General features: G+C 44.5%; 1 protein-coding gene across 1 annotated transcript in view; it reads right to left on the bottom strand.

Moving 5' to 3' along the window:
- TEP1 (telomerase associated protein 1) overlaps positions 1–23,795 on the bottom strand; it is a 2,704,809-nt gene that overhangs the window by 227,187 nt on the left and 2,453,827 nt on the right. The window contains exon 47 of the mRNA XM_044058078.1: positions 23,370–23,513. Within this exon, the coding sequence (XP_043914013.1) occupies positions 23,370–23,513 (144 nt within the window). The remainder of the gene's footprint in view (positions 1–23,369; positions 23,514–23,795) is intronic.

Below are 23,795 nucleotides of genomic sequence, written 5' to 3'. Positions count from 1 at the left end.
TGATCCGGATTGGCCTAAGGGATGGGTTGGATGACTCATTTTCTTAGCAGCTTCTCTATCTGTAGAGCTGTTTCCTCCCTTTGTGCAGGTGGAATGTCTGGGAGGTGATCTGGTGGGAGAGGTGGTTTGGTGAATGGAATGGAATAACCTCTGGATATAATTTGCAGCACCCAACGATCTGTTATTACAGACTCCCAAGCCGCTGGGTGTAGCGATAGGCGACCCCTGACTGCCTCCAGAGAGGAGCAGTTGGGCAGCCCTTCAGGGCTGCGGTGTGGGTCTGTCCAAGAACGGTCCTCGAGACCTGAAGTTTCTCGCACCCCCTCTGCGGGAAGATGAGTCCTGAGTGTCCCAGGAAAACGCCTGAGACTTCCGGAACCACATCTTCTTTGTCCCTCGCTGATTCCTAGAATAGTACCTTTGAGGGGTGGGAAGCAGATCCCAACAGCAGACAGTGTCTTCCCATCCTTCTCACTCTGGACCAAGCTGTCTCGAACTGACTTCCCAAACAGGGAAGAACCGTCATATGGGGCATTTGCAAATAACACCTTAAAGGGTTCCGAGAATTGACAAAGCCGGTGCCAGGCATGGCACCTCATATTAACACCAGAACCAGCTGCTCCCTCCATGGCATGGACGTTATTTGCTACTGCCTTGAGAGTGGCCATCTGAGCGGAGAACGTCTTCATCCCCTCCGCCGACATGGACTCCAGGGTTGACTCAGCCATTTCCTTGACTTAAGTCTTGCTGCAGCCGAATGACATGTGCCATATAGTTCAGCACTCTGATGGAAAAAGTTGCAGAAGTGTACACCCGCTTCCCTAAATGGTCCATTGTCCTTGACTCTCAGTCAGGAGGGTGGACTGTAGAGCTCTCCTGTGTGAGCTCTTTTCTTCAAGGCAGTTGCCACCACCATAGCATCCACCGGGGATCCCTTATTCCAACAAGTCCTGTCTGAAGAAGAGCTAAGGACCTTATCAGGGTGCTTAAGAATGGGCTCCACAGTGTCTGGTTCCTTCCACGCCCAAGATGTTATAAGGTCCACAAGCGGATCTGTGGGAGGGGACACCCAGGAAGTAGATGGGTCTGTGCCATATGCCTCAAGAAACACTGACTCATCCAAGGTTGGTTTTTGGGCAAATCCCCCCCCCCCCGGCATAGGAGTTCCATGATGTCTCCAAAGGAGACATCCTCGGGGGGGGGTGATCAGGGGGGAACCTTCCCCTTCCTCCAAATCAGTGTCTTCAGTGAGGGACTCCGGCGGGGAGTCCAACTGCCTCCTCTTACATGTCTGTTTGCAGGGAACCTCCTCAGTGGGACTCTCTGGAGAGGACTTGCAAATTTCCTGCTGCTCCCTCAGGGAAACTTCCTGATCCAAACTGGGCACAGGCTGTCCCTGAGATGGTAGGATGGTCGAGGCCATACCCAAGACAGAGGGAATCAGGATGGAGCCCAAGGACAAGAGGCCTCGATGAACTCAAGAGAACCTTTCTCTACCACATCAAAGGCCAAAGGAGAACAGACATCCTCTGAAATAGCAGTAGGAGCTATCCCCCTCTGACCCGATGTGGGAGTCACTGCCAAGACTCCAGGAGCTGAGATGCAGAGGGGAAGACTGCGCTCAGACATACTCAGAGCCCGCAGCAACTCCTCGGATCAGACGCCGACGCTACGGCTCCTAGAGCTCGGATCCGAACCGGTTGGATCCGACATGCTAAAGGCAATGGCTGGCATCGAGGTACAAGGTATAATCAGTGCCGACTCCGAGGGTCCTCAGATCCAAAGGCTCTGAAATCTAAGGTCAGATCGGAAAAGGAGTGAATGGAGTAAAGGAGGACTGCAAGCTCTCCTGAGCTCCCTGTTCCGGAGGGAGAGGGTACAGGTAAGGCTCCCAGCTGGATTTGGGTGCGGATGAACTTCCTTATCATCCTATCCATCTCCGCTTCACTAAGGCTTCAGGTCGACCGGCAGGAAGAGGGCACTGACACCGGCCTGGAGTGCCGAAGAGGGGAGACCCGAAAAGTAGACTGGATCCAGGACTCACCTGGCTCAGGGGAAAACTTGGGAGAGTAGAGCCGGGGAGAACCTGGCCTGGTTGGTGATTTCTCCAGCCTATCTTTTTTATGCTGCTTCTTTCCTTCCCCAGACCTCTTGGCAGGAGTTTGAGTCACAGAGGCCTGGGGAGGAGAAGAAGCTGATGTCACAGAAGAAGCCAGGAGTGCGGGGACTGCCATCCCTGAGGAGGAAAGCAAGCCCTTTAGGATAAGCGTATCCCTGCTGTCCTTAAGGGCCCATGGGTTAAATCTCACACATATAGGACAGGGGGTAAAGCAGATGGGCAGCACCCAGACATACCATGCACAGAGTGTGGTTATCGGCTGGGGAGAACTGATGGCCACACTCTGTGCACTTCCTAAACCCTGGTTTTGGAGTGGTGGACATACTCCCAAACCAAATAGCAAACACACACCACACAGACACACACACAGACACACACACACACACACACACACACACACACACACACACACACACACACACACACACACACACACACACACACACACAGACACACACACACACACACACACACACACACACACACACACACACACACACACACACACACACACACACACACACACACACACACACACACACACACACACACACACACACACACACACACACACACACACACACACACACACACACAATGAAAGAAAGAAGACGGAAAGAACTTTTTTTTTAAACTGATGGCCAAATGCGGGTAGGGAAGGTAGGTAGAGAAGGATAGAAAACTCTGCAGATAGACAGATGGATAGAAAAGACCAAAAAACAACTCACTTACCTAAAAGACGCTCAGACCATGATGCTAGCTGTTTCTGTGGCAAACGAGATCTGAAAGGAGGAAGGCGACAAGGGGCACTATGGGTAAGGGGAGGAGCTTGGAGCTCAGATCAGATGTTGGATATGCGGCTGTGTTGGATCCAATACGGATCCATAACCCACAGGTTGAAGACAAATTAAGTCAACTACTTCAGATCATCTGATAAATATTCTGGGGGCTTGGTTTTGCACAATTCAAATGACACAGCTGAAAACTGTACTGTACTATTTTGGGAGAAGGTCTCATTAAAATATGAAAATAAGCATATTCCATGTTTGAAGCTGCCATAAAAGGAACTACATTTTTCAAATCACTATTATAAACGAACAAAACTGTTTAGGTTTGATAGGTTTAACAAAACTCTTTCAGAGATGTCCTTTTTTTGGAAACTACAGTCCGGAATGAAAGCCATGACCTCTTTTTTGTAAAGGCAGACTCTGTACTTTACTCTTCAACAAAACCTGATCAACAATTTACAGTGACTGCTGTATGTGATGAGCAGGCATTTGCAGAAAAAAACGCATTTCAGTTTAAAAGACTTCCGCTGAACAATTGTGTTGATATAACTGAAGCATTCATGGAGTGACCTTTTGCCATGGAGATGTATAACTCAAAATTGTGCCTCCTAATGCTAAAGGGACATGTTAAAGGGCAGAAGGAGGACAGAATCTGTGGTTGTATCTTCCTTTGCCTGAGTACTCCGAGTTGCTGATGAACTGTTTCTCTTTATAATGATTTTGCCACTGAAAGGTTTGTGGTGAAAGCCTCAATGTAAAATGACCTCTTATCTAGCCCTGTGCTATATTATGGATTCTTATCTGGAGTGCAAGTTTTCTGATAATAAAGGAGAAACCCCAGCCAAGTAACACCAAGCCACAGATAAGGATGAGTTTAATAAAAAAAAAGATCTATATGAAAAGGTGTACTCCAGCAAACAAACACAACAGACTTTTGCAAAAGCTTCATCGGGTTTAACTGAAATCCATCCTTAATCACATTTAACCATCAATGAAGGTCATGTGATATCAAATGCACAACCATCATCGGTTGTGCTTAATTAAGAACCACCCAACTGTCAGGGGTGCAGCAAGCAAATTCCATTTTGTACTCACAAACTCTTAGTGCTACCGCCTTAGACACCTTTCACTTAAAAATGGACACATCTCTCAAAATGCTGCCACCAAAGCTTGTAATAAATGTAAGTAACATTTTCAGCTGTTTCCCTAAAACCATTGCAAATATTGTTTTAGATGAGCAATATTGTATCTGTTGTTGAAGTCATTCATTTAGACGCTTGTAGTCATAGTATGACCTGAAAAAAACAAGTTGAAATGATGTTCAGAAAAAATATACACTCAGTAAAATACAAAGAGTATGCCTGGCTACAACCTTGCCAACTGTTATATATACATTAAAAATGATGCATGAGCAAGTAACATAAAAATGATGAATAATATCACATATGATGAATAATATCACATATCTAAAAAAACTAGACTTTTTTTAAGATAAAAAGTTATCACTCAATTCAGCTACTCATTTAAAAACTTAAATCAAAATAGGTTTTAAATTCTGTCCATCATTCCGCCCCAGACAGGTGTCCGCTCTTAAAGATGTAACCTACTTGTGCATTTGATACCTTACGACCTTTATTAATCAGGTGAAGGATGGTTTCTTATAAGGCAGTTAGAGAAGTCATCCTTACAATTTAAAAGTATCCAAAACAGATATAAAAAGAAGTTATGTACTCACCATAACGTTCCATGATTGTTGTCCTTGATCTCGCCTTCCTTCTTGTTGGTTGGGTTTGGAGCAGATCCTCAGCTCTGACTCATCCGTATTCTAAAGCTCGAGAGCTTCCACTGGCTCGAGGCTAGACCCTATCCCATCATGCCTAGCGCTAGTTACCCAGATTTCATTTGTGATAACCCAAAACACTAGACTACAATATGCAGATATATACACTATAGGCATAAATAAATATACCATATAAATAAATGTATGTATGTGTGTGTGTGTATATATATATATATATATATATATATATATATATATATATATATATATATATATACACACATACATATATACACACACTCACAGACACACACACACACACACACACACACACATATATATATATATAAGAAAATGAGCAAGCTATAAGTAGAAAACTCTTAGCTTACAACTCATAAAGCAGGAAGGGAATCAAGGCCTATATAACCAAAGATAGATAAATTCCTCTCGATCCTCCAGGAGGGGAGAAAGAGAGTGGGATGCAAGAAGGAAGGTGAGATCAAGGACAACAAATATTGAACATTATGGTGAGTTCATAACTTTATGTTATGTTGTCCCTTTCTTGCCTTCCTTCTTGTTGATTAAGACTGTGTCCCCAGCACCTTCTTCTTGGCTGGTTTAATGGAACAGACTCTTTAGAACTGTGGAACCAAAGGATGCCCTGTTCCAGGAGGCCACATCTACTTTGTAATGAGTGATGAAGGTATGGGGATTAATCTACGTAGCTGCCACACAAAATGAGTCTAAAGGCAGTCTGGCCTGAAAGGCAGTAGAGATAGACAAGGCCCTAGTTGAGTGCCCTCGAATTTGTCCAGGCAGCTGTTTGTTCTGTGAGTTATAGATGTAAGTAATGGTGTCTGAAAGCCATTTTGATAAAGTTACTTTTGAGACTGAAGATCATGTTTTCTGCAAAGGATACAATCAATTGGTCAGACTATCTGAATTCCTATTTCCTGTGCAAGTAAAAACATAACTGGCTATGAACATCCAGTTGGTGGAGTTTATACTCTGCCTTTTTCCCATGGTTTGGGAAGAATATGGGTAGTTCTATTGATACATTCAGATAGAACTCTGAGCAGACTTTTGGTAAGAAGGAGGGGTTGCTTCTGAGAGAAACCTTATCTCTGTGAAAAATTAAATAAGGGGAACGACGAATGGATAGTGCTTGTAATTCTGATACCCTCCTAGCTGAGGTAATGGCAGATCAAGAAAATCATCTTCCAAGTCAAAAATTTTAGTGAACAAGAATTAGCCAGTTCAAACAGAGGAAGAATCAAGGCAGCTAGGACTAAATTTAGATCCCAAGGAGAAAGTGGTTCTCTTATTGGGGGTCTCAAAAGGATAGTACCCCTCAGAAATGCTTTGCATAGCCTGTGGGACATAACGTTGGAACCCATTTCTCCCACATGAAAGTTGGAAATAGCAGCCAGTTGAACTCGGATAGTTGCTGCCCCTTGGTTAACCGTTTAAGTGAGGAATTCAAGGATCTTTGAAATAAGTGCAGTAAAAGGATAAATACTATTTTTGGCTGCCCAACAAGAGAACAGCTTCCATTTGCTAGTATACAGTTTTCTCGTACAGGATTTGTGAGAGGAAATTAGAATATGTTGTACTGCAGGGGATATGTCAGGAAACCTGGCTAAGACGGGAAGTGGAGGAACCAAGCTGTCAGCTTGAGGGTCTGTAAGGAAGGGTGGAGTGTGCCCGACTAATGCATCAGCAGATCCGGAACTGGGTCCAGAATCCAAGGCTCCTCCTGAAGATGGGGCCATAGAAATGGGAACCAGATTTGATGAGGCCAGTAGGGGGCAATGAGTATTAGCCTGCAACCCAATGATTTTGCTTTCTGAAGAACCTTGGGTATCAGATGGAGTGGGGGAAAGGCATATAGAAGTCCCGGGGGCCAATCGTGAACAAGTGCATCCCTGGGTGATTGTCCCGGTGGGGGGACTAGGGCAAAATAGCTGCTGCATTTGGCATTGATGGATGTGGCAAAAAGATCGCAGCAAGGCTGGCCCCACTTGTGAAGAATCTGGTTTGCAATATCCTGTTTAAAGGACCACTCATGAGGCATAAGGATAGCCCTGCTTAGCTTGTCTGCTATCATGTTGGATTTCCCCGGAATGTGCGTCTCAATCAGAAAATGTTGGGAAGACATTGCCCATTGCCACACTCTTAGAGCCTCTCGACAAAAGGGTAGGACCTGGTTCCACCTTGCTTGTTGATGTACCATACCACTGGCATGTTGTCCGTCTGAATTGCAATCATCCCCGTGAGGAGAGAGCTGTGAAGTGCTTGCAATGCCAAGAGCATTGCTCTCATCTCTAGGATGTTTATGTGCAAGTGGTACTCATGTTGTTGCCAAGTCCCATGAACAAGAGGCATCCGTGGTCACTGTGGCCACTGGTTGGGGGAGGACGAATGGTCTGCCTATTGTCAGCTGCGTGGACTGAAGCCACCCCTTTAGGTTCTTCTTGCAGGTCTCCGTGATGAGAATTTCATGGAACATGGGTAGATCTTGCATGGACCATTGAGAAAACAGGAGCCACTGTAATAATCTCATGTGGAAGTGCGCCAAGGGAATTAGTGTTATTGCTGCTGCCCTGAGCCCAGGACTTTTAGAACAAACTTTGCTTGAGTCTTTTTTCTCCCGATTAATATTGCAACCTGGTGTCGAATGGTCGACACCCTCTCCTAAGACAATTCTGCTATCATGTCTTTGGTACCTAAATCTGCCCCTATAAATGTAGTATACTGACAGGGCAACAAGGCAGATTATTCATACTTTATAGTGATGTCTAGCTGAGAGCAGAGGCAGCTAGTGATGTCCCTTGTCTTGGTTAGTCGATGCTCAGTGGTGGCAGTAAGGAGGCAGTCGTCCAGATATGGAAACACCCAGAATCCTAGATGGCTCAAATGAGCCGTGACTACTGCCATGCATTTGGTGAACACCCTGGGGGTTGTGGTAAGGCCAAAGGGTAGAGCTCTGAATTGGTAGTGACTGGCTCCCAGCCATAAGTGTAGAAATCTCCTGGATCGCCTTTCTATTTTGATATGGTAGTATGCATCCTGGAGATCGATAGAGCACATCCAATTGTCCTTCCCCAGGAAGGGGAGCATGGACTGCAGTGTCACCAACTGGAACTTTGTCTTCTTGGCAGACTTGTTGAGTCTGCTGAGATCCAAAACGAGTCTCCAATCCCATTTTTTTTTTTTTTTGGTACTAAAAAAAAACCTTGAGTAAGTTCTAGATCCGATTTAGTCTGCAGGGACTTCCTGAATGGCTCGTTTTTCTAGCAAGCTTTGAACTTCTGGGGTTGCTTGTTCCCTTAGATTGGGTGGTACATCTGGGATAGATTTTTGTTTTCTGGAGGGAGGTGACATGAAGAAAGGAATACTGTATCCCCTGGATAAGATTGACTGTACCCATGTGTTTTTTGTGATACTTTGCCAGGCTAATGGGTACAGTGACAATCTGCCCCCGACTGCCTCCAGAGGTGGACAGATCAGCCTCCTTTCAGGAGCGCTGGAAGGGCCTACCAGAGAATGCATCTCTGTCACCCTGACTCTGTGGACCCCCTCTGCTGCGAGGGTGGCGTCTCCCATTACTATTCCCCCCTCTGCCTCAGGGGGAAAATCACCACGTGCGTCAGGCAAAGCTCTCTGGGATTTCTGGAACCACATTTTAACACCTTTCTGACCTTTGAGATAAGGTCTAGTAGGTGTGGAAAAACATACTCTCATGGCAGAGAGAGTCTCTTTTACCTTAGGCCCAAATGACTATGAGCCATCAAAGGGGACATTGGTAAAGGAGGACTTGAAGGGCTCCGCAAACTGACAAAGGTGCATCCAGGAATATCTCAGTAAGGTGACTCCTGTGCCTGCAGCTCTGCTCGCTCAATCAGCTGCATAGGAAATAAGCCGCATGGAGGACTTAAGTACCGAAGTTAAGGTTGCAAGCTGAGAAGCAGTTCTATCTGTAGCTCCCGCAGCTGTAGAATCCTGTAGGGTATAGGTTCATAGGTAGGTACTAGGCTTTCAGCCCTGGGGCCTATACAAGCCCAGCCAAAAAGGTACCCTGGCTTTTGCCACCCAAGAAAATTATTTTCCTGTGCCACTGTCAAGCAGAGCCACAGAGGGGATCCCCCTGAGTGAATTTCCTATTTCCCATCTAATCATCAAGATTTTTCTTGAAGAGTGCTAATGAGGAGCTTTGTTTGATATAGATAGGTAGTTTATTCCAGAGTATGGGAAGTCTCTGGGACAGGAATCTATCCCTCTGGCATGTTCTGTTTATTGTGGTGACAAGGTTTAGGTACCTAGAGCATGTAGCTTGGAGGGATTGGGATTTCTTTAAGTGGAGCATGTCCAACAGCTCTGGGTTTGACATAGCTTTGTATGTTAGGCAGAGATCACCTCTGAGTAGGCGATATGCGACGGAGTAAAGCTGGAGTTTTTTGAGACGGTCTGCGTACGGCATCTGTTTGAGGCCGGTAATCCTCTTTGTGAGGTATTTCTGCGGCATTTCCAGTTGTTGTAGATGTCTTGTGAGGTACATACTAAAAGGAGCGTTGTATTCTATAATGGGTCTAATGAGTGATGAGTAGAGGGGAACAATGACCTCTTTTTTTCTGGATGAGAAACCTTTTGTAATGAGGTGTGCCACGTAGAAGGATTTCCTGACTACTGTGTCGATGTGATTATCAAAGAAGAGACTACTGTCCACCTGTGTCCCAAGGTCTCTTATCACACTTTCAGTGTTAAGTATACTACCGCTATGTTGTAGTTCATTGGTACAGAGTTTTTACCAAAGGGGATGACAATGCACTTTTTGGCATTGAGCTTGAGGCCATGGTTTTGACACCAGGCATCTGTCTCTGTGAGGCCCTTTTGTAGGTTGTCCACATCATTAGGAGTTTCGATTATGGCTCCTAGTTTGCAGTCATCTGCGAACTTAGTTAGCCAAAGGCCTTCTGTGTTAGCCTGCACTTCAGAGAAGTAGATACCAAACAGGAGAGGAACCAGGACTGAACCCTGTGGTACTCCACTTGCCACTGGTCTGAAGTCGGATTTGGAGTCTGCTACTTTCACAGTGTGGGTTCTGTCAGTGAGCCAGTTGGCAACCCATCTTGTGACATAGGGATTTATATCTAGTTTAGTGAGTTTATCTATAATTCCAGAGTGGGGGATAGTGTCGAAAGCCTTGGCAAGATCTAGATAGGCTGTGTGAACCACCTTACCCTTGTCTACGGCTTTGGTGACTGCTTCAAAGAAGTCTATCAGGTTTAGGAAACATGATCTGTCTTTTACAAACCCGAACTGGGTGGGGTCCAGAGTTTGGAGATTACTAATGTCTTTGTTTATAAGTTCCATGATGATACGTTCCATGGCCTTGCAGACTAGGTTCGTCAGACTAATGGGCAGTTAGTTCCCGGGTCCGTGGTGGCTTCCCCCTTGTGGAGTGGGATAACCATCGCTGTGCGCCATTCAGCAGGCACAAAGCCTGAGGTGAAGCTATGATTGAACATGGTACTTAGGTGGGGTGCCAGTTTGGTCTGTAGTTCGTGTAGAACGCAGCCTGGGATGTTGTCTGGTCCCATGGTTGCTGTGTTCTTGGCTTTGGAGAGTGTGGTTTTTACCTGTGCAGCCATGATTTTCAGGAACTTTGCATTCTTTTGGTACAGAGATGGGCTCTTTAGGGTGTGAGAGGGGGGTAAAGTTAGCTCTAAACCTACCTGCCAGGATTTTGGCAATATCAGTTGGGTCTGTATATTTAGTGCCATTGTGCTGTAACACAGAGCAGATCTGAGTGTTGCCATTAAGATTCTCGACATAGCTATGGAATGCTTTGTGGTTGTCTTTAGAATCAGTGGCAATTTTGTTTTCTTAACTAGCTTTGGAGAATTTTATCAGGGATCACAGCTTCTTACTGAGGCTGACCAGGGAGCTACTCCACTCATGGGATTTTACTCTCTTTTGCAACAGTTTCTTCCTTCTGTTGTACAGTTTGTTTATGGCAGGGGCCATCAAAGGGGACGTTGGTAAAGCAGGACTTGAAGGACTCCGCAAACTGACAAAGGTGCATCCAGGAATGTCTCCGTGAGGCGACTCCTGTGCCTGCAGCTCTGCTCGCTCCATCATCTGCATAGGAAATAAGCCGCATGGAGGAGTTAAGTACTGAAGATAAGGTCGCAAGCTGAGAAGCAGTTCTATCTGTAGTTCCTGCAGCTGTAGAATCCTGTAGGGTATAGGTTCATAGGTAGGTACTAGGTTATCGGCCCTGGGGCCTATACAAGCCCAGCCAAAAAGGTACCCTGGCTTTTGGTAAAGGAGGACTTGAAGGGTTCCGCAAACTGACAAAGGTGCATCCAGGAATGTCTCCGTAAGGTGACTCCTGTGCCTGCAGATCTGCTCGCTCCATCAGCTGCATAGGAAATAAGCCGCATGGAGGAGTTAAGTACTGAAGATAAGGTCACAAGCTGAGAAACAGTTCTATCTGTAGCGCCCGCAGCTGTAGAATCCTGTAGGGTATCTCCTAGCTCTTTCAGGAGATCCCTCTGAAGACAGGTGAAATGAGATAAATAATTCAGTGACCTAAGAGTAAAGGCCACTGAGAAAAAGACATGCTTCCCATATCTGTCCATCATAAGGGACTCTTTATTCGGCGTATGGACAGATGTAGAGGTTTCTGCTAATTCCTTCTTTGTGGCCGCCGCCACCACCATAACATCAACTGTCCCTCTCTTGGCCAGAAAAGATTTGCTGTCTGGAGCAGTTATGAACTTACTGGGCCTCCGTGGAACTGGTTCTATCGATTCCAGTGAGCTCCACGCCTTTCAATTTACTACCCCTAGCAGTGGGTAGAATGGCAGAGTCACCCAAGAGGTGGAGGGTCGGGAACCAAATGCGTCCAGGTACACGGACTCATCTTCAAAAGGGGAAAGGGACTTCCAGCCACCCCTGCTTGAGGATTTCCAGGATGTCTGTGAATGAGACATTCTCAGAGGGAGACCGTGGGGACCCCTCTGAGTCCTCCAAGTCCGTGTCCAATGTCAGGGGCTCAGGGGAGTCCACATGCTTCCTCTTACATGTCTTCCGAGGGACCTCCTCAGGGGAATGCTCTGGGGAGGTTTCAGAAGAGGAGGGGGGGGTCACCCAATGGGGCATCCTGGAGCATTGGTTCCCTATGGTTAGAATGGAGGGGTGGTGAAAGGGAAGACACTGGTTCCGTAGGGGGTGGAGTTGCTGAAGCCGAGGGAGAAGCTGTCTGAGAGGACAGCATGCTCGTAATCACCTCGAAGGCCCCACGATCCTGGCCCGAGAGGGTCCCTGGCTCCGAAAAGTCTAGAGACCTCTCCCGCACTGAGGGCGATGGCTCCGAGTCTGATGTGGGAGGCGAGCTCACCTGCGACAAAGCTCCAAGAGGGACAGTGGGGTCGGACAAGGGTCCGATGCCGCTCACCCACTAGGAGCCGATGAGGGAGTGTCGGCTCCCAAATCCCTCCATAGAAGGAGGTATCAAACAGATCGAAGCAGATGTCGGAACCGAGAGACCGGAGGTTTTTGGAACCGATGGTTCCACCTCAATGACTTCCATGCACTCCGAGCTCAAGTGAGTCAAAGGAGGAACAGACAATCCAGTGGGTTGAATAGTCTGCCCTACATCCATATGGGCTGGGCTTGATAAGATTTTGGTGAGAGCCGGTGTCTTGAGTAGCCTCTTCACCACCCTCTCCACAACATTGTCTGAAAGGCTCCTGGACGATTGAGAGGAGTGGGTGGACGATCAGTGACTGCCCGCCACAGACTGGAGAAGCGGTCACTGTGGAATGAACCGCACCGGTTCCAAAGGAGGAGACCTAGCCCTTTTGTGACTCCTAGACTGTTCTGAGGACACTGAAGGAACCGCATGAGATAAAGCCTTGTTGGACCTGAGAGGTTTTGGATCCGATGAACAGGAAGATTTCTCTTTCTGCTTCGACGGTTCCAAGGTCGGAACCGATGGAGATGTCGGTTTGGAGGATTTATCTGTTTTTTTTGTCCGATTCCCTTCCACTGGTGTGTCAAAGGGCCCTTTTAATAAGTCTCTCAAAATAAGTTTGTTTTTGCACTCCTGCAGGACCCTGGCGCTGAAAGCATGACAAATAGAACACAAGTCCTGCAGGTGCACTGCTTCCAGGCAATAAACACAGCTCATATGCCCATCAGTCAGGGACATTTTTTGGGACCAGGAGTCACACTTCTTGAATCTAGAAGGTTTGGATTCTTTGGGCACTTCTTTAGACATTATTGAAAGCACAAACAGCAATAATAACAATAACTATAACTATAACTATGGGTATCAAGGAAAGGAGAAACTAAAACTCTACAATAACAACACCACATCTAAATTATATAATTATATAGATATATATATATATATATATATATATATATATATATATATATAAATATATATATATATATATATATATATTTTTTTTTTTATTTATTTTTTTAATATATACAGCATGTAGGGGAGTTCTGCAGTTTCTTCTAAGGGAAGAAGTTCCTACTATGGTTATGGAATGCCATCCTGAATCAGAGCCTTCTCAGTTTTCTAGGATGGATGTCCCCTAAAAAAAAAGTAACAGCAAACTAAATATCTTTCTTCTGCTCCTATGGATCCACAACGTGAGTGGCAGACCTTTACTCAGGGGTTATTTAATGCTTTACTGTCATTAAGGCCTCCTGTTCCTCTTTGGTCCTCTACTTCACCTAACAGGCCCAGGGTATTAAATTCTTCGTCAGAAGTATTGGATTCTGATGAAGAATCCCTTACTTATTTCTACCCAGATTCCTTCTCCTTTAGACTACGGGTCTGAGGAAGAGGAATCTAATGGTGCAGATACTCCTCCTGAGAAAATTTCCTTTGGCGACACAATCTCTAGGAAGATGGATTTTTTTTAAAGTGGGATTGTGCCCAGGCTTCTGATATCATTAGGAGGTACTACGAGTTACTGCAGATGGAATCTCCTACACCTGCGGCTATTCTTCTTGTCTTGGTTGCTTTATTAGATGTTTTTTCCAATGCCTCCAAAGGGCCTGATTCTCTGCCCCCTGCTCCCAAGAAGCCTGATAGGTTTTATAGGGTGTTGGAAGATTGTTCCTTTTTGTTCATATGTCCTGCTGCTGACCCCTCTGTGGTGTCTGTAGCCTTTGATAAGCCATCTCAATTGCTTCCTTCGTCCAAGTCATTGCCTTCTGACAAGGTCAGCAGAACCATGGACAGGCTGGGTAAGAAGGTTTATACTTCTGCTACCCTAGCTTTTAGGGCTATTAATTTTCAGACCCAAATATCTATGTATGTGTTGGGTCTTCTTTCTCAGGCTTGTCAACTTTTTTCTGATCTTCTAGACTCAGAGTAAATCTTCTGCTCTTTCCTTGCTAGGGACTTCCTCTCAAGTAGTTTGTCATTCTATCAGATGTAGTTATGATGCAATAGATGCCTCTTCTAGGGTTGATGCTTCTGGTTCAGTACTGACAAGGTATTCTTGACTTAGGCTTCAACCTTTACCTGTTGACATTAAGGTAAGTTGATTGATGCTCCTCTGGATACTAAACTTTTGTTTGGGGAAGTGGCTGCCGGTTTAAGTCTCTTCAAGACAAAGGGAAGGCCTTACAGGAGCTTAAACATGTCTGTTTCTCCTCTGCCTAAATTTCAGAGAAACTACCCTTCTAAGCCAGCATTTGTTCGTAAGCAATCTCGCCCTCCTGCTAAGGGTAAAAACGGTGGTAAATGGGCTCCTCCTACTAAGGACACTCAGACTGCAGGGATTCTAAAGCCTTTCTTTCCTGAAAAACCAGGTGATGTCTGACTATCCACCTGTTCCCAGCCACATTCCTCTTTCTCTTCCTGTTTGGCTTCAAAATCACCCAGGATTCTTGGGTTCTGTCAATCATTCATCAGGGGTACTTCATGGAGTGGATTTCCTATCCTCCTTTTATGGGCATTCTTCAGTTTCCTCTGAAACAACTTCCTTTTTTCCCCAGAGGTTCTTCGAGATCTCTTATCTCAGGGTACTATTCAAGAGGTGCCTGTGTCACAAAAGGTGGAAGGGGTTTTATTCAAGAATGTTTCTAATGCCCAGAAAAGAAGGTACTTGGAGACCGATTCTAGATCTCTCTCATGTAAACACTTTTCTGAAGGTGGCTTCCTTTAGGATGTTGTCCCTTCAGACCCTTTTTCCTCTCTTGCTCCCTCAGGGCTTTCTGGTGACTCTGGATCTCAATGATGCTTATCCCCATATTCCAATCCATCCTCTTTTCATAAGGTTTTTGCGTTTCTCTGTTGTTTCCTGGTATTTTCAGTTCTGTGCTTTGCCCTTTGGTTTTTTACTGCCCCAAGGGAGTTCACAGAGTGCTTCGCTTTTGTGATTGCTTTTTACAGGCTTCAAGGATCCAAATATTTCCTTACTTGGACAACCTGATGATTCAGGTATCCTCTCCAGAGGTGCTTTTGCAAACTCTTTGTTTTAGCATTTCTCTTCTTCAGAGCCTGGGGTTCATGATAAACTTCAAGAAGTCTTCCCTGACTCCTTCTCAGGGGCATGTCATTCTGGGTTGCAGGATTCAGACAGTGCCAATGCTGGCATCCATGCCACCTCCAAAGGCCTTAACTCTCATTTCTTACTTTCAAACTCTTCTTCCCCTGACCTCTATTACAGCCAGGGAGTTTCTGAGAGCTCTGGGTTAATGGCTTCCACCATTCTGATGCTCTCTCTGGTCAAATTCCACATGAGGAAGTTCCAGTGGTTTCTGAAGTTAGTGTGGCTTCAACATGCACATCCTCTAGACTTTACAGTTCCTCTTCTCCCTTGTCTCAAGAAATGACTTCTGTGGTAGATTCAACAGCTGTCTCAGAATCCAGGGCTCTCTTTTCATCCTCCTCTTAGGATCTGTTAACAGACACTTTTACATGTGGGATGAGGAGCAAGATTTGGCTCCCTGAAGGTTCAGGCAGTGTAGTTGCCTCGTCAGCAGAAGAAGCACATCAACATCAAACAGATGAGAGCTCTTATGCTGGCTCTTCAGGCCTTTCATCCTCTTTTCTCTCCAGGGTTTCTCAAGGTATTTGCAGAGAATATCACAGTTATGTGGCATATAGCTTCATAGGTGTGTACTAGGCTAACGGCCCTGGAGTCTTTACAAGCCTAGCCCACAGAAGTGCCCTGGCATCATGCCGAACGACTTTAGTTCCCAGTGCCTCTATCAGGTAGAGCCACTGGAGTGATCCCCGGGGGTGAACTTTCTATTTCCCATCCACTCGTCAAGATTTCTCTTGAAGAGGGCCAATGAGGTGCTCTGCTTGACATGTATGGAAAGTTTATTCCAGAGCATGGGCAGTCTCTGGGTTATGAACCTGTCCCTTCAGCATGTTCTGTTGATTGTGGCAATGAGGTTGAGGTCTCTGGAGCGTACGGTGTGGAGGGATTGGGATTTCTTTAGATGTAGCATTTCTAACAGAGTTGGGTCAGACATGGCTTTGTAAGTCAAGCAGAGATCGCCTCTTAGTAGAAGATAAGAGACAGACAATAGCTGGAGGTTTTTTTTTTTTTTTTTTTTTTGAGTCTATCCGTGTAGGACATGTGTTTAAAGCCTAGGATCCGCTTCGTGAGGTACTTTTGTGGCCTTTCCAGTGGTTGCATGTGTCTAGTGAGGTACATGCCAAATGGGGCCTTATACTCAATGACTGGTCTAGTAAGGGAAGAGTAGAGAGAGAGGATGACCTCTTTCTTCCTGGATGCAAAACCCTTTGTAATGAGATATGCCACACTGAAGGACTTTCTGGCCACAGTGGCAATGTGGTGGTCGAAGGAGAGGCTGCTGTCAACCTGTGTCCCCAGACCTCTTATAATGCCTTCAGTGCTCAGTAAGCTCCCATGAATGTGGTAATTAATGGGAACTGACTTTTTCCCAAAGGGGATGATGATGTATTTTTTAGCATTAAGCTTAAGGCCATTTACAACACCAGTTATTGGTCTCAGAGAGGCCTTTCTGTAGGATGTCTACATCACTTGGGGAGTTAATAATGGCTCCCAGCTTGCAGCCATGAACTTGGTCAGCCAGAGTCCCTCTGTGTTGGCCTGGACTTCTGAGACGTAGATGCCAAATAGGAGAGGACCCAGGACCGATCCCTGTGGGACTCCACTCATGACTGGTCGGTAGTCTGACTTGGAGTCTGCTACTTTCACACTGTGGGTTCTATCTGTGAGCCAATTTGCAACCCACCTAGTGATATAGAGGCTGATGCCTAGTTTGGTAAGTTTATCAATAATTTCTGAGTGGGGAATGTTAGCAAAGGCCATGGCTAGATCGAGGTAGGCTGTATGAACTGCCTTGCCCTCTGGTGACTGACTCAAAGAAGTCAACCAGGTTGAGTAGGCATGATCTACCTTTCGCAAAACCAAACTGTGTGGGATCTAGAACTTGGAGATTCTCTACATCCTTGTTAATTAGGTCCATGATGATGCTCTCCATAGCTTTACAAATCAGACTTGTCAGGCGAATGGGGCGATAATTCCCAGGGTCTGTAGTCGATTCCCCTTTATGGAGATGGATGACTGTAGCAGTGTGCCATTTGGTAGGGATAAAGCCTGAGGTGAGGCTGTGAATGAACAGAACACAAAGATGTAGTGCCAGTTCACTTTGTAGTTCATGTAGAACACATCCAGGGATATTGTTGGGTCCCATGGAAGCTGTATTCTAGGCCTTGGACAATGCAGCTTTAACCTGTGCTGCAGTAATGCTGGGTGCCTGGCATTTCTCTGGTATTGTGATTGGTCCTTTGTGGGGGGGGGGGCTAAAGTTGGCACTGAATCTGTCAGCCAATATGTTGGTAATATCTGTTGGCTCAGTATAGCAGGTACCTTTGTGCAGTAACTCAGAGAAAACCTGGGTATTGCCATGGAGATTCTTGATACAACTATAGAAGGCTTTGTGGTTGTTTTTAGTGTCTGCCACAGTTCTGCCTTTATAGCTGGCTTTAGAGGTTTTGATGAGGGATCTCAACTTTTTGTTGTTTTTCCAGTATTGGGACTTCACCTTTTTTTTTCTGCAAAAGTTTCTTCCTTCTGTTGTAGAGTTTATTAATGGCAGATGACCACCAGATTGTCTTCCTTTTTTTTGGAGGAGAGCATCTTGGCTCTGTTGGGTATGGCTAGTTCCATGCATTTATGTACTTGTTCGTACAGTGCACTGGTGTATGATTCGACAGTCATGCATTTATTTTCCATTGACATGGGTGCCGTGAAGTTAGCCACCTCTGTTTTTAGGAGCCCAAAGTTAGCTTTGGAGAAGTTTTTCATGGTGGTTACCTTTGCGGGGGGGGGGGGGGTGAGATGTGGATTTCCAGGGTGGTTTGTGGTCGGATCTAACCAGGGAGGAACTGACTACTGGTGTAGAGCAATGGTAGCCCATGTTAGTGACAACCAGGTCAAGGATGTTGCTTCCTCTGATGGGGGTAAGAATGAGCTGGTCCAGGGCATTGGAACTGATGAATTGTAGGAAGCGTTGGGCCAGTGTATTGGTGCATACGTAGCTTTCCCAGTTGATGGAGGGATAGTTGAAGTCACCTAGTATGAGAGTGCTGGGTTGGGCCCTAATAGTTTCCAGGGTGCTTAGGAACATGGATGAGAGTTTTGGGACATGATTGGGGACCTATAGCAGGCTACAACCTGAATCACTGTCTTATCCAATGTTAATTGTACATGAACTATCTCAGATGTGTTATGCAGGGCTACTAGTCTGGAGGTGTGCATATCCTTTATGAATATGGAGACACCACCATCTTTGGAGCTTCAGTCCATGATCTGGGGCCAAAAGGTGTGGAATGAGTTATAGCCTGGTAGTGGCAAGGGTGCTTTCTGCTGCTTTAAACCACATCTCCATTACAGCACAAATGTCAATGTGCTCCATTTTGAGGAGTGCTTTGAGCAAGTGCATCTTGAGATTTAGACTTCTAGCATTGAGCAGCATGACCCTCAGATTGCATTTATTTATAGCTGTTATGGTGGTAATTTGGTCTTTGGAACATCACCTAAAAAAGGCACTATAGGGGTGGCAAGAGCCTTAGCCAGTATCTGGAAACCCAGGGGTAACAGACGCAGGTCATCTCTGGCAAAGCATCGAGATCGGTCAATCATGTCATCCCAAGCAGACATATACTGGATCCCCTCAGAATGACACCAGAAACAAATGGAGGGGGGGGGGACAAGATCTTACTATCTTTGCCGGCTGGCATTTCTGGTATGGAATCTAGCAGTCAAGGATCAAGTGACTCTTCAGGCAGTTTATATTCCTTCAGATCAGAAAACTGTGGTAGACACTCTGAGCAGGTCTCAAGAATGGATGCTTCACAGGGGATGTGTTTCTGGACATTGTTCACTGTGGGGCACTCCTCAAGTAGATCTCCTTGCCTCCCCTCTGAACAGACAACTTTCTCTGTTTTGTGCCAGAGTCCCAGGTTCTCTGGTATGGAAGGTGGACTCCCTCTCATTTTCTTGGAAGGGAATGTTTCTTTATGCATTTCCTCCCCTTCCTCTCATTCCGAGAGTCCTGTTCAAGATGCTCCCAAGATCATGTTGGTGACTCCCTTTTTGCCGCGACAGTACTAGTTCCCTCTACTTCTCCATCTAGCCAAGGGCAATCATCACAAGTTGCCTCACAGGGTGGATCTATTCACACAAGACAAAGGATCTCTCATCCATCTCATCCATCCTCACCTGTCCACACTTCACCTGACACCGTGGGTGATAGGGTATTGATCCCTCACAGACACCTTTTTGCAGAGGACATGCTGCAGATCCTGCAGGAGGCCAGGAAACCTACTACTAAGAAATCCTACTTATATAAATGGAAGAGGTTTTCTATTTGTTGGCTTTCATGTACCCTGGATCCACTTACTGTGGATGTTCCTTTGGTTCTCTTCTTTGTGTGAGTTGCTCAATGCTGATTTGACCTATTCTTCTATTAAGGCCTACTTGTCAGCGATTTCTGCTTGTCTGCATTTAACTCCCCTGTTAGCTTCCAAATTTGAGGCTAAGCAATTTCTTAAAGGTGTCCTTAATATTAGACCTCCCAGGAAGCCTGTTCCTCCTCCCTGGGATCTTAATTTCATTATGGAGAAATTGACTGTTTCAGCTTCCTTGCAACATTGTTCTTGGAAGACGGTTCTTTTGTTAGCTCTTACTTTTGCAAGACGGGTGTCTTGAGTTGCAAGCCCATACGGCTTGTCCACCTTTTTTGATATTTCATGAGGACAGGGTGTTTTTGCGTACTAATCCTTCTTTTATGCCCAAGGTGGTGAATGAGTTGTCACTTAATCAGTCTATTAATTTGCATACTTTTTTGCCCTGTCCACAATCTGACAGTGAGAGGGTGCTGCATACCTTACCTTAGATGTGCACAGATAGCTCAGATTTTATTTGGATAAGACTAAAGCTATTAGAAAGTCTGGTCAGTTGTTTGTTTCCTTTCATCCTAGGTGATTAGGATTGACTGTTTCCAAGCAAACTATTTCTCCTTGGATTTCAAGGGCTATTTCTTTGTGTTACTCTTCATGGCGAGAGCGTTCCATCTTCTCTAAAGGCTCATTCTACTAAAGCTATAGCTTCTTCTGTTGCTTTTTTCAAAGGTTCAGACTCTAATTCTATTCTTGATGCATCTACCCGGATTTCTGTGCATAGTTTTACCAACATTACAAGTTGAATGGTATCGCTAGAGCTGGTTTTGCTAATGCCAAACCTTCATAGCTTCTTAGAGGGCTATACTGCCTCCTCTCAAGTTTCTTCTTGAGCTTTGGCACTCTCCCATAAGTTATGAATACTGCAGTGGTGAGTGTAAGGACATAGTACAGTTGTGTAAAATCTTACCATAACGGTAGATGTCCTTGCCTTCACCACTGCAGTATTCACTCCCTCCATCCCCCTACTCTTTTTTCCTTCCTGGATGTGCAAGTTCTCTTTGGTTTTCCTTGGACTGCTGTTCCTACTGGGGCAATCAGTTCTGATGATGGTACCCTGAACATCACCTTTATGCCCTATGCTTCACAAGGAGTGTGTAAGTGACATTCAGCATACCTTAAAGCAACGGTAGACTGGCCGGACGATGGGCTTCATGCCAGAGAATCCCATAACTTATGAATACTTCAGTGGTGAAGGCAAGGACATCTACAGTTATGGTAAGATCTTACACAAATGTACTTTCTATGCAAATAATTAAACTAGTCCCAGGAAGATACTGAATTAGATCCCTACAGTTTTAATGTGGTCTCTGGAAATTAATTAAAATACTCCTTGGCAAGGGTTCTTCGGCTATGGTGGGACTAAAAAATTCTGAAGCCAAACACGGTCAGAGGATGGAGCTGAATTGAAAACTTATCAGAGAAGCGCTAGGTTTCTCAGTGAATGAAATACCTAAACATTGCAAGGTCTCAGAGGATATTAACGTGGTTATCAACTGGTGCAACTAAGATACTTTAGAAAACATCTTTGTGTCCATATGGAAGAGGTCTGAGAATTAAAACCCTCCTCAGAAAGACTGGCATTCTTCCTTTGTCTTTAGCTCTTTGGTAGCCTCCTTTAATGAGTTCTTTAGTTAGGTTGGTTAATTCTTTTTTTTGAGACTATGCTGCCTAAATGAACAAGAGAAAAATCTTTACAAACACTGGAAGTTTTGATAAAACTTTGGCAATAACCTACCACACTCAGATTTTTAAGTTTATTAAAATACTGATTGAAGATTAAACATGTGCAAGCTATTACATAATTAAAATAACCTTGGCAATGAAAAGGGGCATTGTTCTTTCAGTTGAATGGTAGAGGTAAATCCCAAATGTGGACTGTATTAGTATTGAAAAACATGGGATTTTCATGGAATTTGGCATTTTAGGCCAAAATATTCTTCACTACAGCTTGTATTTTTTCTCATATTTACTAAGTATAATACTGTTATATTGCTTTACTGACTTATGTCCTTAGAATTCGTTTTAATTTTGCATAGCATAAATGCACAATAAAATTCTATTGAAATCATGGGAATGACTAGAAATTCCAAGCAAAATACATGGGTATGAATATCAGACTTTATTTTATGGGACTGGGATTTACTTTTTTGAAAAATGTCAATCAGTAACCCTGTGGATATGAAGCACTTGAAGTGGTAAGAAGAAAGTACAGTTGTGCAAAATCTTACCAAAACAGTAGATATCCTTCTCTTCAATGTTGTGGTATTTGGTCCCTTCCTCCGTTCTCCTTTTTCTTTTGGGTTTTGATTTGGCTACCCTCTTGGCCAAGGGTTCCCCCCTTTCCTTCTGCATTTTTTCCACTTGGATGTACACAGCCTCTTTTCTGTCCTATGGAGGCTGTTCTCTACTGGCACAATTCAGCTTTGGATAACTGCATCTGTACATTACCTTTATGCCCTATGTCCTGTATGGGTACATACAAGATCTAAAGGCTTTAGTATACTGGACAGATGTTGGGCTATCCTTGGCAGGATATTCCTACAGTTAAGAATACTGCAATAGTGATAGAGAAGGACAGCTAAAGAATCTACCTAACAATACTAGCTATATGTGAAGGCATTGCACACCGGTGATGGGTACAGGCCTAACCTGTTTGCATATCTTACTTCCTGGAATGTAAACATGAGTTATGCCCCTCACTGTCAGTAACTGACACCTTTTAAATGTGCTATATGGCCACATCCTAATTAACCATAATCCCAAAACTCTGTCCATAACCATAACTCTAATCCTAAAATTCCATCTGGAACCCAAAAATTCCATCCCTAACTACAAAAAAATCTTACTTCAAAATATAATAAAGTTAATTGTTTACCTAAAACGATGTGCACCTCCCATTTTACCTCCGAAGCAGCACATTGTTGTCTTTCTGGGTGCAGCTAAGAGTTGCTCTGCATCAGCACAGCCTCTAGCTGTATACTGTAAGTAACCATGACCTAGCACATCTACTAAGGTCCCACACAATACAGGCACAAGTCTGAAGTAAACATGAATAGGGAATATGGTACTGCTGCTTAAAACATTAACCAGGATGAAGACCAGATAGTTGGGCTAAAACCTTAATATTATGACTGTTACAAGGGTCCCATTCCAAAAATCCCACCCTGGCATATTGTCACTGTCTAAATGTTATCTTCTATCAGCATAGTAAGCTGAAAATGTGGTGCGTCTTTCTTTGAAAAAGTGCACTTATGTGCAGTACACACATACAAAAACATAATATAATCTCATACATACATTCTACATTAACTTAATATTAAAAAACATATGTTTGTATGGCAGTTACCACAGAGGACTAAAACTCTGACCTGCTTATGAAAAGTACGCTATTCAAAGGGTACAAAGGTTTGAATCTTCACACCTACATTTGCCTGCTGTGTGACCCTGACCAGGTTACTTCACTAGTCAGAGCTTTGGGGCAACTGGGAATTTGGGCTGGACTCCTTAATGGTTTCCTGGACTGTATGACCCTATAAACCTATGAACACTTATCAAAAATTCTAGAAAAGACTACAATACTAAGGAAATTCAGTGCTACTGCTGCTACTATTACTAAAACAGTCTGTTGCCATTCTGTGTTATAAAAGTACGACATATTAACGTATTTAATGATCATACTCAGCAAAGCCTTCAGTTATCCTTGTTTTCCTGTGAACAGTCAGCCCTCCATCGCTGTCACCAAACATTACCCATTTCCAAGTACAGCTCACCGCCAAACTGGTAACTAGGGACTTTGGCTCTGAACATGCATTGAACTTCAGGCTGCAAAAAACAAACAATAAAGCAGTAATTACTCAAAAGTGAATGTAAAGCATGCATGAAAGCTTTTCAGAAATCTTTGAAATTGGCTGTTTTGTTTTACATCATAAAATCTTACTTTCACATAGTTAACAGCAAACGCTGTACAACAGCAATGCAACAGTTATCTTCAACCAAATTTTAGGCACAGTAAAGTAAACATTAGTGCACAAGTCAACATTTCCAAAATTACCTAGCCATCAAGGCTTGAGAAAAACAGTAGAAATTACTAAAAATCAAAACATA

The sequence above is a fragment of the Protopterus annectens genome, chromosome 16.part0, assembly GCF_019279795.1.
Source record: "Protopterus annectens isolate FY-2018-M chromosome 16.part0, PAN1.0, whole genome shotgun sequence".
NCBI classification, from domain to species: Eukaryota; Metazoa; Chordata; order Ceratodontiformes; family Protopteridae; genus Protopterus; species Protopterus annectens.
Note: the sequence above shows the minus strand (reverse complement) of the source record. Positions and strands in the feature narration are given on the sequence as shown.